Here is a 14,734-nt window from a genome sequence, read left to right as displayed (position 1 = left end):
GGGGGCAGTTGACTTCCCGCTCCCGTGGCTGACTCTGCTCTTGGGAGGGCATGGGGTGGGGTGGGGGCGCAGCTGACTTCCCGCCCCCGTGGCTGACTCTGCTCTTGGGAGGGCGTGGGGTGGGGTGGGGGGGCAGCTGACTTCCCGCCCCCGTGGCTGACTTGGCTCTTGGGAGGGCGTGGGGTGGGGTGGGGGGCAGTTGACTTCCCGCCACCGTGGCTGACTCGGCTCTCTCCGCCCTCGGGCAGGTCCCGGCCACGCGGGAAGTCCTGGGCTCCCTCCCCAACGTGTTCAGTGCCCTGTGTCTGAACGCCCGCGGCCTCCAGTCCTTCGTGCAGTGCCAGCCCTTCGAGCGGCTCTTCAAGGTGCTGCTCTCCCCGGATTACCTGCCCGCCATGCGGCGCCGGCGCAGCTCCGACCCGCTGGGTGAGTACCGGGGGGCACATTGGCCACGGGGGGGCGCTCACCAGCTATCCCTAGGCTCCTAAGCCTGGCACTCTACTGGCAATGGGCATCGGATGCTTTTCTGGGGGAAGGGACTTGCCCAAGATCTAGAGAACCCAGGAGTCCTGACTCCCTCCCAGAGCCAGGGAGAGAACCCAGGAGTCCTGGCTCACCCCCCCCCCCCCCCCCCCAAGCTGTGGCCAGACTTGGCAGGCTGCGCTGCCACAAGGGGGCGCCCCAGCCCGCGTGGGAGGCTGGCAGCTCTGGGGCTCTCTGGTCGCGCGCTGAGTCTGCTCTGCCCTGCAGGGGACACGGCCTCTAACCTGGGCAGCGCCGTGGACGAGCTCATGAGGCACCAGCCCACGCTCAAGACGGACGCCACCACCGCCATCATCAAGGTAGGGGGGGGCCGGGGCCTGGGCCGCGTCTCATGGGCCCTGGACTCGACCGGCCTGCGGCATCGGAGGGGTCGGGGGGGGAGGAGTGCGGTGTGGCACTGCCATCCTGCAGTGCTGGCTTACCGTGTGGCTCTGACCCCACCGGCCCCGCCCCGGCTCTGGCCACCGTGAGGAGCCATTTGGCTAGTGTCACCTGGTTTGAAATCATCATTGTAAGCCCCCTCCACTCCTTTCACCCCCTCCTGGCCTTTCTCCCCCCTCCCCTGCTGCCACCCCCCCTCCCCACCTGGCAATAGTCTGGAGACCCGATCAGTCTCTGGGTCTCCTCCCCCTCCCTGTCTGTCCGTCCCATCATGGGGACAGGGGCTCTCATGGCGTCTGTCCCCCCCCGTCCCTCCCCGCTGCCCTAACCCCCTCCAGCGTCGGGCACCGAGCGGCTGGGCGGCTCCCCGGCGGCCCCGGGACTTAGCCTGGCGGCCCCGGCTCACTGCGCTGTCGTCTCCCCGCCGCCGCAGCTGCTGGAGGAGATCTGCAACCTGGGCCGGGACCCCAAGTACATCTGCCAGAAGCCATCCATCCAGAAGGCCGACGGCACGGCCACGGCCCCGCCGCCCCGCTCCACCCACGCGGCCGAGGAGGCCTCCAGCGAAGACGAGGAGGAGGAGGAGGTGCAGGCCATGCAGAGTTTCAATGCCACTCAGCAGAGCGAGGCAGAGCCCAGCCAGCAGTGAGTCCCCCCCCCCCCCCCCCCGCAGCTAGGGGGCGCCAGGCTTCACCCTCATCCCCTTAGACACAGGGGAGCCCTTCCGCCCCTGGGCCCGCCCCGTGTCTTTCCCGAGCTCGTGCTGGGAAAGAGTTAACCGGTCGTCGCAGCTCGACTGGCAGCGAACCCAGGAGTCCTGGCTCCTAGCCCCACCCATGGTCTAATCCCCTAGACCCGACTCCCCTCCCAGAGCCGGGGAGAGAACCCAGGAGTCCTGGCTCCCAGCCCCTCTCCCCCCCCAACCCTCATGTGGTGAATTAGTCCTCAATGGCTCTGCAATCAGAGCACAGCCAAGCTATCCCCACCTTGAGGATGATGGGGTGGGGGAGGACACGGGAGGAGGGGGAAACTGAGGCACGATGGGGGGAGGTGGTTTCCCCAGGGAGGAGGCTATGACCATCCCAGCCCCCTAGAGTTGCTTGGAAGCTGCAGTCCTGCCCAGGGAGGGGTGGGGGCAGATCGGGTCCTGCCACGTTTCCGGGCACGGCAGTGCCCTGGCCGCTCATGGGGGGCGTGTTGGAGCCAGACGCCGTGTGGGCGCGAGATCTCCGTACTGGGGGCTCCGGATCCCACCGCTGTCCCTCAGCGCCAGGCTGGGCGAGGCGCTAACTGGGGCACTTTCCTTCCTCTTCCAGGGTCGTTGGGACGGAGGAGCGAATCCCCATCCCCCTCATGGACTATATCCTCAACGTGGTGAGTTGGGCAGGGTTGGGGGGGCGTGGGGCCCCTCGCCGGCTGGGCGAGATCCCCCCGCTGGCCTGTTAGTGTCCGGGGGCAGGCTCCCAAACCTGTAGGGGGCCAGCACCTATGCCACGCTCCAGGGAGCAGCTGGGACGGGGGTGCAAAATCACAGGGCTAACCCCCCCTCTCCTGCCCCCGTCCATCTGTGCAAGAGACCTTTCCCCACCTTGGGGGGCCCCAAAATCTCCAGTGCCCTTCGGTCCCCTCCCCTTCTAATTTGCCTCTTGGCTGAGCCCGACGGAGTGGGGTGGGAAGAGCGGGGAGGGGGGGTTGACTGCGTCCCAGGCTGACGGGCCGGGGAGATCGGGGGGCCGGTGACTGTGCCCCAGGCTGACCCCCTCTTCCCCCCGCCCCAGATGAAATTCGTGGAATCCATCCTCAGCAACAACACCACGGACGACCACTGTCAGGAGTTCGTGAGCCAGAAGGGGCTGCTGCCTCTGGTCACCATCCTGGGCCTGCCCAACCTGCCCATTGACTTCCCCACCTCGGCCGCCTGCCAGGCTGTGGCGGGCGTCTGCAAATCTATCCTGGTAAGGGGGGAGCTGCCTGGGGCTGGCAGGTGCTGGGCTGTTGGGGCTGGGGCGGGGGGGGGGGGGGGAGACAGCAGGTGGGAATGGGTCTGCCCCCCATTTCTGAAATCGCTCTCCTGGGGCTCAGTGAGTACTTGGCACCCCAGATCCTTTCCAGCAGGGACGTGGTCCTGCGGAACTCCCTGCCACTGGGAAGTGAAGCTGAGCTCTTGAGGGGAATTCCCCGTGGATGCCGGCACCCTGCGGGGCTTGGACAGGAATGGATGTGGGACCACAGCCCTCCGTGCTTCGAGGGGTGCCATGATACATCTGGTTCAGCAGAATCTTCATTTGCCCTCAGGGTGGGCAAAGGGCAGCTGGCAGCAACGCGTGGCACCTTGCGTCTCCCACCCCGGCTAGCCGGAGCTGGGTCTGGGGGCGCTGGGGGAAAAGGGGCAGGAAGAGGCCCAGCTCCCGGGGTGGGGGTCCCCTGAGGTGACCGTGTGTCAGGCCGGACTCACCCTGCCGCCTCTGTTCCAGACGCTCTCCCATGAGCCCAAGGTGCTGCAGGAGGGGCTGCTGCAGCTCGACTCGATCCTCTCTTCCCTGGAGCCCCTGCACCGGCCCATCGAGGCGCCGGGCGGCTCCGTGCTGCTACGGGAGCTGGCCTGCGCGGGCAACGTAGCTGACGCCACCCTGTCGGCCCAGGCCACGCCGCTGCTCCACGCGCTGACGGCCGCCCACGCCTACATCATGATGTTCGTCCACACCTGCCGGGTGGGCCAGGTGAGCCGGCGGGCGGGCGGCTGGGGGCGGCGGGGCCCACCTGGGCCGGGCGGCGGGCTGAGTCTGTAACGAGAGCTCTGTCTCTTGCAGAGCGAGATCCGGGCCATCTCGGTGAACCAGTGGGGCTCCCACCTGGGCCTCAGCGTTCTCAGCAAGCTAAGCCAGCTCTACTGCTCCCTGGTGTGGGAGAGCACCGTGCTGCTGTCCCTCTGCACGCCCAACAGGTACGCTGCGCCGGCCGGGCCGCACGAGCTCGGAGACCCGTGTCTGCCGAGCGGGCTCGGACGCCGCGCCGGCCGGGCCGCACGAGCTCGGAGAGCCGTGTCTGCCGAGCGGGCTCGGACGCCGCGCCGGCCGGGCCGCACGAGCTCGGAGAGCCGTGTCTGCCGAGCGGGCTCGGACGCCGCGCCGGCCGGGCCGCACGAGCTCGGAGAGCCGTGTCTGCCGAGCGGGCTCGGACGCCGCGCCGGCCGGGCCGCACGAGCTCGGAGAGCCGTGTCTGCCGAGCGGGCTCGGACGCCGCGCCGGCCGGGCCGCACGAGCTCGGAGACCCGTGTCTGCCGAGCGGGCTCGGACGCCGCGCCGGCCGGGCCGCACGAGCTCGGAGACCCGTGTCTGCTGAGCGGGCTCATCCCCTGCTCCCAGATGCATGGCCACCCCAGGGAGCCAAGAGCAAAGGGCAACTGCGGCTGTCGGGCTAGACACAAAGGGGTGGGGGTTAACGGGGTCCTGGCTGGGGCTAGGGGTCTAATCCAGCTGTGGGGGGAGGTGCCAGGCCGGGTGGGCCCACGGGTCAGATCCGGCTGCGGGGGGGTACCGGGCCGGGTGGGCCCACGGGTCAGATCCGGCTGCGGGGGGTACCGGGCCGGGTGGGCCCACGGGTCAGATCCGGCTGCGGGGGGTACCGGGCCGGGTGGGCCCACGGGTCAGATCCGGCTGCGGGGGGTACCGGGCCGCGTGGGCCCACGGGTCAGATCCGGCTGCGGGGGGTACCGGGCCGCGTGGGCCCACGGGTCAGATCCGGCTGCGGGGGGTACCGGGCCGCGTGGGCCCACGGGTCAGATCCGGCTGCGGGGGGTACCGGGCCGCGTGGGCCCACGGGTCAGATCCGGCTGCGGGGGGTACCGGGCCGGGTGGGCCCACGGGTCAGATCCGGCTGCGGGGGGTACCGGGCCGCGTGGGCCCACGGGTCGGATCTGGGGGCAGGGAGGAGATACCGGGCCGGGTGGGCCCACGGGTTGAATCCGGCTGCGGGGTGGGGTGGGGTACCGGGCTGGATGGGCCCACGGGTCGGATCCGGCTGCAGGGGGGTACCACCGGGCCGGGTGGGCCCACGGGTCAGATCTGGGGGCAGGGAGGGGGTACCGGGCCGGGGGGGCTCAGGGGTCGGATACAGCTGCGAGGGGGGGCGGGGTACCGGGCCAGGTGGGCCCACGGGCCTGACGCCCCCTTGTCCCTGTTCACAGCTTGCCGACAGGCTGTGAGTTCGGCCAGGCCGACATGCAGAAGCTGGTGCCCAAGGAGGAGAAGGCCGCACCCAACGCCCCCCAGGGAGCCAAGAAAGCAGGTACAGACTCGGGGACAGGGCGCCGGCGGGGGGTTCACCTCAGCTCCTCCACATGCAGGTTCCTGGGCCTGGCTCTGGGAGGGCAGTGGGGCCGGGGGAGCAGGGATCCTGGCATGAACGGCTGGGGCGAGGTCTTGTGGGGACTGGGTCAGTGTCTGGGGGGCTCCTGGTTAGTCCAGGGTTTGAGCCCCCCCAGCACTAATTCTCCCCCCCCCCCCCCCCCCCAGAAGGTGAAGCGGAGGCGGTTGCGGGCGGGAGTGTGGAGCCATCGGCCCAGGGGCTGCTGGAGGGGATCGGCCTGGATGGAGACGCGCTGGCCCCCATGGAGACGGACGAGCCCAGCACTGCCGACGCCAAGGGCAAGGCCAAGATCACCCCAGCCATGGCGGCCAGGATCAAGCAGATCAAACCCCTCCTTTCGGGTGAGCGATGCGGAGGGCACTGGGACGCCTGGGTTCTCTCCCCGGCTCTGGGAGGGGAGTGGGGGCTGGTGGTTAGAGCAGGGGGGGCTGGGAGCCAGGACTCCTGGGTTCTCTCCCTGGCTCTGGGAGTGGGGTGGCAGTGGCTGGGAGCTTGGGACATCTGGGTTCTCTCCCCAGCTCTGGGGGGGAGGGACAGCAAATCCTACGTGCCGGGGGGGTGCTCGGCTTGTAATGCCCGGTGTTGGCTGCCCGCTCACCTCCACCCCATGCCCCCCATAGCCTCGTCCCGTCTGGGCCGCGCTCTGGCCGAGCTGTTTGGGCTGCTGGTGAAACTGTGCGTGGGCTCCCCGGTGCGCCAGAGACGGAGCCACCATGCTGCCAGCACCACCACCGCCCCCACGCCGGCCGCCCGCTCCACTGCCTCGGCCCTCACCAAGCTGCTGACCAAGGGGCTCTCCTGGCAGCCCCCGCCCTACACCCCCACGCCCCGCTTCCGGTGAGTGTGAAAAGCAGAAGGTTTTGTCTCCCCGCGTGCTGGGAGGTTGGGGCTCCATCCAGCCTGGCACCCCTCCCCCTTAGTTCAGTGTCCTTCAGAGATTCACTGGTGAGGGGAAGTGGAGGCCACTGGTCACCCCCAGCTGGGGTACAGGCGACAAGCCGGCTCTTGTGGGCGTGAGGTGTGAGGCTATGTCTGATGGCTGGGCATTACGCAGAATTACAGCCTGTTTCAGTAAGAATCTTACAACATGTAGCGTTACTGCACCAGTTTCACCGGGACAATGATGTTCAGCAGATTATGACTTTTTGATTAACACCTCACAAGTTCATAAAGTGCTGAACATAATGGTATAGACTGTCACGGGTGTGTGTTGGGGCTGGGGTCTGATCCCTTGGGGAGCGCGTGGGTGGGGGGGCTGGGAGGGGTGACGGTTCTGGTCTGCCAGGTGGAAGTTGGGGGTTGGCCAGGTGGAAGTTGGGCTCCCCAGCACGGGGCTGACCTCTCTCCCCACCCCCCGCAGGCTGACATTCTTCATCTGCTCCGTGGGGTTCACGTCGCCCATGCTGTTCGACGAGCGCAAGTATCCCTACCACCTCATGCTGCAGAAATTCCTCTGCTCCGGCGGCCACAATGCCCTCTTCGAGTGAGTGCCCCGGGCAGCCAGCCCCCGGGCTCCTGTCCCTGGTGCCGGAGGGAGTGGGGCTAGGGGTTGGAGCAGGGGGACTGGGAGCCAGGATGACTGGGTTTTCTCTCCAGCTCTGGGAGGGGAGTGGGGCTAGTGGTTGGAGCAGAGGCCCTGGAATGATGGGTGATTAGAGCAGGGGGGCAGGGAGCCAGGACTCCTGGGTTTTGCTCCCCTGAGTGTGGGGGGATCCCAGCCTGGAACAGAAGCAGAGGCCAGCAGACCATTAACCTGCCCTTACCCACAGGACCTTCAACTGGGCCCTCTCCATGGGGGGCAAGGTCCCCGTGGCCGAGGGGCTGGAGCACCCGGACCTGCCGGACGGGACGGGGGAGTTCCTGGACGCCTGGCTCATGCTGGTGGAGAAGATGGTGAACCCCAGCACGGTGCTGGAGTCTCCCCACGCTCTTCCCGCCAAGCTGCCGGGAGGGCAGAACTACCCGCAGTTCAGCGCCCTGCGCTTCCTGGTGGTGACCCAGAAGGTGGGTGCCGAGGCCGGTTGGCGCCGTCTGGGCTGCAGCGGTGTGACTGGCCCTGGGTGCAACTGCCACAGCCTGGGCCGGTGGCTCGCAGAGCACGGAGACAGTGGGGTGTTGTGTGTCGTCTCGTCTCTCTTCCCCCCCCCCCCCAGCCATTGCTCAGTCTCTGCAGCTGCATGAGATGGCGCCAGGCCGTATGCCCCAGCTACTGGGGGTGGGCATGTGCGCTGTGGGGCATGGGGGATCCACTGCCATGGAGCCCTGTCAGCCCCACCTAAGAAACAGGCAGGAGAGAGCATGTCAGGTCAGATGCTGTGGCTCTTGGGTGAGGGATATATAGGGGATCCCACTGTTGCCACCAGCAGTGCTGGCTGGTGTGTGTGTGTGTGTGTAGGGGGGGATCCCACCGCTGGCACCAGCAGAGCTGCCACTAACTCCTCCTGCCTCCCCAGGCCGCATTCACCTGCATCAAGAACCTGTGGAACCGCAAGCCCCTGAAAGTGTACGGGGGGCGCATGGCAGAGTCCATGCTGGCCATCCTGTGCCACATCCTGAGAGGGGAGCCCCTCATCCGCGAGCGCCTGGGCAAGGAGAAGGAGGGGGCACGGGGTGAGGAGGAGGCAGGGCAGGAGGAGGGCGGAGCCCGGCGTGAGCCCCAGGTCAACCAGCAGCAGCTGCAGCAGGTAGGTGGTGATGCCGGCCTGGGAGCCTGGTTCTATCCTGGGGAGGGAAGTGGGGAGTGGTGGGCGTTGGGAGCCAGGATGCCTGGGTTCTGTGGTGGGTTGGAGTGTGAGGGGGCTGAGAACCAGGACGCCTGGGTTCTCTCCTGGCTCGGGGAGGGAGTGGGGAGTGAGGGGCTAGAAGCCAGGACGCCTGGGTTCTCTCCTGGCTCGGGGAGGGAGTGGGGAGTGAGGGGCTAGAAGCCAGGATGCCTGGGTTCTCCCCTGGCTCAGTGAGGGGCTGGGAGCCAGGACGCCTGGGTTCTCTCCTGGCTCGGGGAGGGGAGTGGGGACGGTTGGGAGCCAGGATGCCTGGGTTCTCTCCTGGCTCTAGGAGGGGAGTGGGGAGAGCTGGGAGCCAGGACGCCTGGGTTCTCTCCTGGCTCGGGGAGGGGAGTGAGGGGCTGGGAGCCAGGACGCCTGGGTTCTCTCCTTGTCCCCGCTGAGGCTTGCCTCTCTCTCCCAGCTGATGGACATGGGTTTCACACGGGAGCACGCCATGGAGGCCCTGCTGAACACCAGCACCATGGAGCAGGCCACTGAGTACCTCCTGACCCACCCACCACCACTCATGGGTGGGGTCGTACGGGTAAGCACCCCGTGGGCCAGCCCTGGGTCCCCCTGCCTGGCCCCTCTGCCCCGCAGCTCCCTCTGGGGCTGCCCGGCGCCCGCCCCTCAACTGCCCCGTGGCTTGTTGCAGGACCTGAGCATGTCGGAGGAGGACCAGATGATGCGAGCCATCGCCATGTCGCTGGGCCAGGATATCCCCATGGAGCAGCGGGCCGAGTCCCCGGAGGTGAGGGGCCCACCCCGGGCTGCGGGTCAGGAGTGAGGGGAGCTGGCAGTGCTGGGGGAGAGCCAGTGGTGGGGATCTGGCTCCGGCAGGTGGTGGTGGTGGGGGGGGGTCCGGCAGTGGCAGGTGGGGATCTGGCGGGGGGGCGGGGAATCGGGCTGCAGTGGGTGGGCGGGGGGGATCCGGCAGGTGGGTGGCGGGGTCCGGCAGTGGCAGGTGGGGATCTGGCGGGGGGGCGGGGAATCGGGCTGCAGTGGGTGGGTGGGGGGGATCCGGCAGGTGGGGATCTGGCGGGGGGCGGGGGGGATCCGGCAGGTGGGTGGGGGGGTACGGCAGTGGCAGGTGGGGATCTGGCGGGGGGGCGGGGAATCGGGCTGCAGTGGGTGGGCGGGGGGGATCCGGCAGGTGGGTGGGGGGGTCCGGCAGTGGCAGGTGGGGATCTGGCGGGGGGGGCGGGGAATCGGGCTGCAGTGGGCGGGCGAGGGGGATCCGGCAGGCGGGCAGATCTCACCCCGTGCCCCCCACCCCCGGCACAGGAGGCAGCCTGCCGGAAGGAGGAAGAGGAGCGCAAGGCGCGGGAGAAGCAGGAGGAGGAGGAGGCCAAGTGCCTGGAGAAGTTTGAGGACGCGCAGCCGCTGGACCCGGCCGAGCTGCACGGCTTCACGGACGCCATGTTGCCCGGCTGCTCCCAGCTGCTGGACGAGCTGCCGGACACCGTGTACCGCGTCTGCGACCTCATCATGACGGCCATCAAGCGCAACGGCGCCCCCTACCGCGACACCATCCTCAAGCAAGTGGTCAAGCAGGTGAGGAGTCCCGCCCCTTCCCCCTCCTGCCCCCCCGGCCAGACTGGAGGGGGCGGTGTGGGGCCTGGGCCTCGGGGTCTGACGTTTGCCCCTGTTCCCCGTCCCTGCCCAGGTGTGGGAAGCGGCCGACGTGCTCATCAAGGCGGCCCTGCCCCTCACCACCAGCGACACCAAGACAGTCTCGGAGTGGATCAGCCAGATGGCCACGCTGCCCCAGGCTGCCAACCTGGCCACCCGCATCCTGCTGCTCACCCTGCTCTTCGAGGTGAGGCCGCCGGGCAGGGGGAGAACCCAGGAGTCCTGGCTCCCAGCCCCCCCTGCTGTAACCACCAGCCCCCACTCCCCTCCCAGAGCTGGGGGGAGAACCCAGGAGTCCTGGCTCCCAGCCCCCCCTTTCCTACGTGCCTGACTCCCAAGGTGGGGGTGTGTCTCAACTCATCCAGAGCTGCCCCTGTGGCCTCCAGCCACCTCAGACTAAGCTCCTGGGCTCCGGTCCTCCAGCTCCCGCCCCCCCGCTCTGCCCAGCAGGCCCCCCCGAGCCAGGCTCCCTCCGCGCGGACCCGGCTGCGCTGCCGGCGTGGCTGGTGAATTACCCACGGCGCAGCACTGCCCAGAGCCAGCTCCCAGGGAGACTCCCCGTCTGCCACCTGCCGGTGCCCCAGGGCGAGGGAATCGCCCTCCCTCTGGGGCCTGGTGTTTGGGGGCTGGCTTGTCGGCATCTCGGGGTCAGCTCGGCCAGTCCTTGGCAGCTGGGGAACGAACGCCCACACCACCACACACACTCCCTGCAGTGCAAAATATCGGGGAAACTGAGGCACGCCTGGGCTTCCTAAATGGAACACAGACCATTCCAAGCAGGGCTCGTCCCCTCCAGCAGGGGGTGATGCTGTCCCGGGGGGCGGGGGTTACCTGGTGGCCCCCCCCCACATCTCTTGTGCCCCCTGCAGGAGCTGAAGCTGCCGTGTGCCCGCGTGGTGGAGTCGAGCGGTGTCCTTAACGTACTGATCAAGCTGCTGGAGGTGGTGCAGCCCTGCCTCCAGGCCGCCAAGGAGCAGAAGGAGGTGCAGACCCCCAAGTAAGGGCCCAGGGGGCACCCTCAGCCTCCCCACTTCTGAGGCGAACGGGAGACGGGGTCCCTGGGGGACTGACCTGGGCTGCTGCTCAGACCCTGCGAATGCGCCCCCCAGAGGGGACAGGCCGTGCCCCATTCCCCGCCCCCCTGAGCCAGCCAGTCCCTGCCCCATTCCCCGCCCCCCTGAGCCAGCCAGTCCCTGCCCTGGGGCCGATGGGAGCCGGCGCCCCTGAGGGGACAGGCCCCAGACCCCGTTCCCCACCCCCCCGAACCAGCCAGTCCCTGCCCTGGGGCCAATGGGAGCCAGCGCCCCCTAGAGGGGACAGGCCCCAGACCCCGTTCCCCGCGCCCCTGAGCCAGCCAGTCCCTGCCCCACTCCCTGCCCTCCTGAGCCAGCCAGTCCCTGCCCTGGGGCCGATGGGAGCCGGCGCCCCCCAGAGGGGACAGGCCCTGCCCCATTCCCCAACCCTGAGCCATCCAGTCCCTGCCCTGGGGCCGATGGGAGCCGGCGCCCCCCAGAGGGGACAGGCCCCTGCCCCATTCCCTGCCCCCCTGAGCCAGCCAGTCCCTGCCCCACTCCCTGCCCCCCTGAGCCAGCCAGTCCCTGCCCTGGGGCCGATGGGAGCCGGCGCCCCCCAGAGGGGACAGGCCCCAGACCCCATTCCCCGCCCCCCTGAGCCAGCCAGTCCCCGCCCTGGGGCCGGATGGGAGCTGGCGGCCCGACCCCTTCAGTCGGTCCCACAGAACAATGCCCTTCCCTCCCTGCCCCAGGTGGATCACCCCGGTGCTGCTGCTCATTGACTTTTACGAGAAGACGGCCATCTCGTCCAAGAGGAGAGCCCAGATGAACAAGGTACCGGCTTTGCGAGGCCTTGTCGGCTATGTCCGGGTGGGGGGATCTGAAGGGGGGTGGGGAGAGCAGGCCAGGGGGCAGTTGGGGGGATCCAGGTGGCGAGGGAGTGCAGGCTGGGGGGATCTGGGTGGTGGTGGTGGTGGGGAGAGCAGGCCAGGAGATGGCTGGCGGCGGGGGAGCGCAGGCTGGGGTGGGAGGGATCTGGGGGTGGTGGTGGTGGGGAGAGCAGGCCAGGAGATGGCTGGTGGCGGGGGAATGCAGGCTGTGGGTGGGGGATCTGGGTAGGGGGATCTGGGGGTGGTGGTGGGGAGCGCACGCCGGGGGGCAGCGGGCGGTGCGGGAGTGCAGGGTCTGGGTGAGGGATCTGGGGGTGGTGGTGGTGGGGAGAGCAGGCCAGGAGATGGCTGGCGGCAGTGGAGCGCAGGCTGTGGGTGGGGGATCTGGGTAGGGGGATCTGGGGGTGGTGCGGGGGAGAGCACGCCGGGGGGCAGCGGGCGGTGGGGGAGTGCAGGCTGTGGGTGGGGGGATCTGGGGCGGGGTGGTGGTGGGGAGAGCACGCCGGGGGGCAGCGGGCGGTGGGGGAGCGCAGGCTGTGGGTGGGGGGGAGCAGGCCAGGGGACGGCTGGGGGTTCTGGGCGGCGGGGGAGCGCTGGCCTGGAGGGGCGGCGGGGGCGGATCCCAGCAGCAGGAGAGGCAGGGCCCGGGCTCCCCACGATCCGCTGGGTTCTCTGCCCCCCAGTATCTCCAGGCCAACGGGAACAACTGGCGCTGGTTTGACGACCGCTCCGGCCGCTGGTGCAGCTACAGCGCCAGCAACAACAGCACCATCGACACCGCCTGGAAGGCGGGCGAGACCAGCGTGCGCTTCACCGCCGGCCGCCGGCGCTACACCGTGCAGTTCACCACCATGGTGCAGGTACAGAGCCGAGCTCCCCGGGGCGGGGGGGGGGGGCAGCCCTGAGCACACGCTGACCCCCCCCCTTCCCCTGCCAGGTGAACGAGGAGACGGGCAACCGGCGCCCGGTGATGCTGACGCTGCTGCGGGTGCCCCGGCTCGGGAAGGGAGCCAAGGAGAGCAACGGGCAGGAGCTGGAGAAGACCCTGGAGGAGGCCAAAGAAACGGAGGGTAAAGCCAAGGAGGAGAAGGCAAATGGTACGTGCCGTGGGCTGGCGGCGGGGCTGCGGGTCGTGTGGGGGGAGCCCGCGGCGGGGCTGCGGGTCGTGTGGGGGGAGCCCGCGGCGGGGCTGCGGGTCGTGTGGGGGGAGCCCGCGGCGGGGCTGCGGGTCGTGTGGGGGGAGCCCGCGGCGGGGCTGCGGGTCGTGTGGGGGGAGCCCGCGGCGGGGCTGGCGGGTCGTGTGGGGGGAGCCCGCGGCGGGGCTGGCGGGTCAGGAGTGACGGGCACCGGCAGAGCTGGGCGGAGCCCAGGGCTGCGCTAGTGGGGCTGCCCGTCGGGAGTGAGGGGCACTGGGGGAGCCCGGGGCTGTGGGTCGGGAGTGAGGGGCAGCTGCCATCCCCAATGTGCTCTGCCCCCCAGAGGCCCCAGTGCCCACGGAGCCCCTGCCCCCCCGAGAAGGAGGCGGCCCCCGAGGAGCCGAAGGCGGCCGAGATCCTGATCGAGGGGCTGACGGAGGAGATGGTGACGGTGCTGATCCGGGCCTGCGTGAGCATGCTGGGGGTGCCGGTGGACCCCGACACGCTGCACGCCACCCTGCGCCTCTGCCTGCGTCTGACGCGCCACCACAAGTACGCCCTGATGTTCGCCGAGCTCCGCAGCACCCGCGTGATCCTCAGCCTGACCCAGAGCTCCGGCTTCAACGGCTTCACGCCCCTCGTCACCCTGCTCTTCCGGCACGTCATCGAGGAGCCCTGCACCCTGCGCCACACCATGGAGAAGGTGGGTGCTGCCGGCCCGGGCCACTGCGCGGGCCACTGGGGACACGGTGGGTGCTGCCGGCCCCACCCCGTCACCTCATGGGCCCCTGGAGAGAGGGTGGGTGCTGCTGGCTCCTGTCACTGCCCAGGCTCGGATGCCAGGAGGATGGTGGGTGCCCCTGGCCTCGCCTGCTGTGACCCCGTGGGCCCTTGGAACACCAGGGAGAAGGTGGGTGCCACTGGACCCTGCCCCCCACCCCAGCTGCTGCATTGTGGCCCTCCCCCCCCTGCAGGTTGTGCGCTCGGCGGCCACCAGCGGCGCGGGCAGCACCACCTCCGGGGTGGTGTCGGGCAGCCTGGGCTCCCGTGAGATCAACTACATCCTGCGCGTGCTGGGCCCGGCCGCTTGCCGCAACCCAGAGATCTTCACCGAGGTGGCCAACGGCTGCATCCGCATCGCCCTGCCCGCCCCCCGCGGCTCGGGCACCGGTAAGTGGGGCGCAGAGACCCCCTGGCTCCCCCCTGCCTGGACTGGACAGGCCTGGGAGCCAGAACTCCTGGGTTCTCTCCCGGCTCTGGGAGGGGGTGGGGGCTGGTGGGTGATAGCAGGGGGGACTGGGAGCCCGGACTCCTGGGTTCTATTTTGCTTCCCTTTCTCTCCCCTTGGGAGCATCGGACGACGAGTTCGAGAACCTGCGGATCAAGGGCCCCAACGCGGTGCAGCTGGTGAAGACGACGCCGGTGAAACCGTCAGCCCTGCCCGTCATCCCCGACCCCATCAAGGAGGTGATCTACGACATGCTGAACGCGCTGGCCGCCTACCACGCCCCCGACGAAGGTACCCGCCCCCCTCCTCCCCCCCGCGTTGCCAGGCTCCCTGTGGGCCGGCCAAGCCTTGTCTCACCCGCCCCCCCTCTCCGCAGCTGAGAAGAGCGAGGCCAAGCCGGTCACGGCCAGCCAGGAGGTGAGCCAGCTGCTGTCGGACATGGGCGACGACGTGTACCAGCAGTACCGCTCCCTCACCCGCCAGGGCAGCGACTTCGACTCGCAGAGCGGCTTCGCCATCACTGTGAGTCCAGCCGCACCGCGCTGGGGGGGGGGGCCGCACCGCGGTGACCTGGTGCTGACCACTCCTCTCCTTTCCCAGGCCCAGGTGTTTGGCGCAGACGGAGCAGCCGCTGAGACGCCGCCATCTGGGACCCCTCAAGGAGAAGGTAACGGTGACTTACTGGGCTAGGGGATCCCCTGTACCCCAATACTGACGGGGGTCCCCAGGATCCCTCCCCCAGCCAGGGTGGGGCACCTCTGCTGCCCCCGATAGCCGG

The 14,734-nt window shown here is 69.6% G+C and overlaps 1 protein-coding gene across 1 annotated transcript in view; it reads left to right on the top strand.

Moving 5' to 3' along the window:
• Positions 1–14,734, top strand: part of HUWE1 (HECT, UBA and WWE domain containing E3 ubiquitin protein ligase 1) — a 63,906-nt gene that overhangs the window by 24,444 nt on the left and 24,728 nt on the right. The window contains 26 exon segments of the mRNA XM_065571243.1: positions 249–426; positions 751–842; positions 1,358–1,569; positions 2,241–2,298; positions 2,703–2,879; positions 3,399–3,644; positions 3,735–3,868; positions 5,111–5,211; positions 5,439–5,633; positions 5,913–6,129; positions 6,653–6,775; positions 7,062–7,296; positions 7,746–7,976; positions 8,479–8,601; positions 8,713–8,808; positions 9,342–9,611; positions 9,724–9,876; positions 10,559–10,686; positions 11,455–11,536; positions 12,276–12,452; positions 12,530–12,693; positions 13,074–13,431; positions 13,703–13,898; positions 14,080–14,247; positions 14,333–14,478; positions 14,557–14,623. Of these exon segments, the coding sequence (XP_065427315.1) occupies positions 249–426; positions 751–842; positions 1,358–1,569; positions 2,241–2,298; positions 2,703–2,879; positions 3,399–3,644; positions 3,735–3,868; positions 5,111–5,211; positions 5,439–5,633; positions 5,913–6,129; positions 6,653–6,775; positions 7,062–7,296; positions 7,746–7,976; positions 8,479–8,601; positions 8,713–8,808; positions 9,342–9,611; positions 9,724–9,876; positions 10,559–10,686; positions 11,455–11,536; positions 12,276–12,452; positions 12,530–12,693; positions 13,074–13,431; positions 13,703–13,898; positions 14,080–14,247; positions 14,333–14,478; positions 14,557–14,623 (4,327 nt within the window).

This window comes from Chrysemys picta, chromosome 17 (genome assembly GCF_011386835.1).
Source record: "Chrysemys picta bellii isolate R12L10 chromosome 17, ASM1138683v2, whole genome shotgun sequence".
Classification (NCBI taxonomy): domain Eukaryota; kingdom Metazoa; phylum Chordata; order Testudines; family Emydidae; genus Chrysemys; species Chrysemys picta.
The sequence above is the reverse complement of the archived record's forward strand: the minus strand, read 5'-3'. Positions and strand labels throughout refer to the sequence as shown.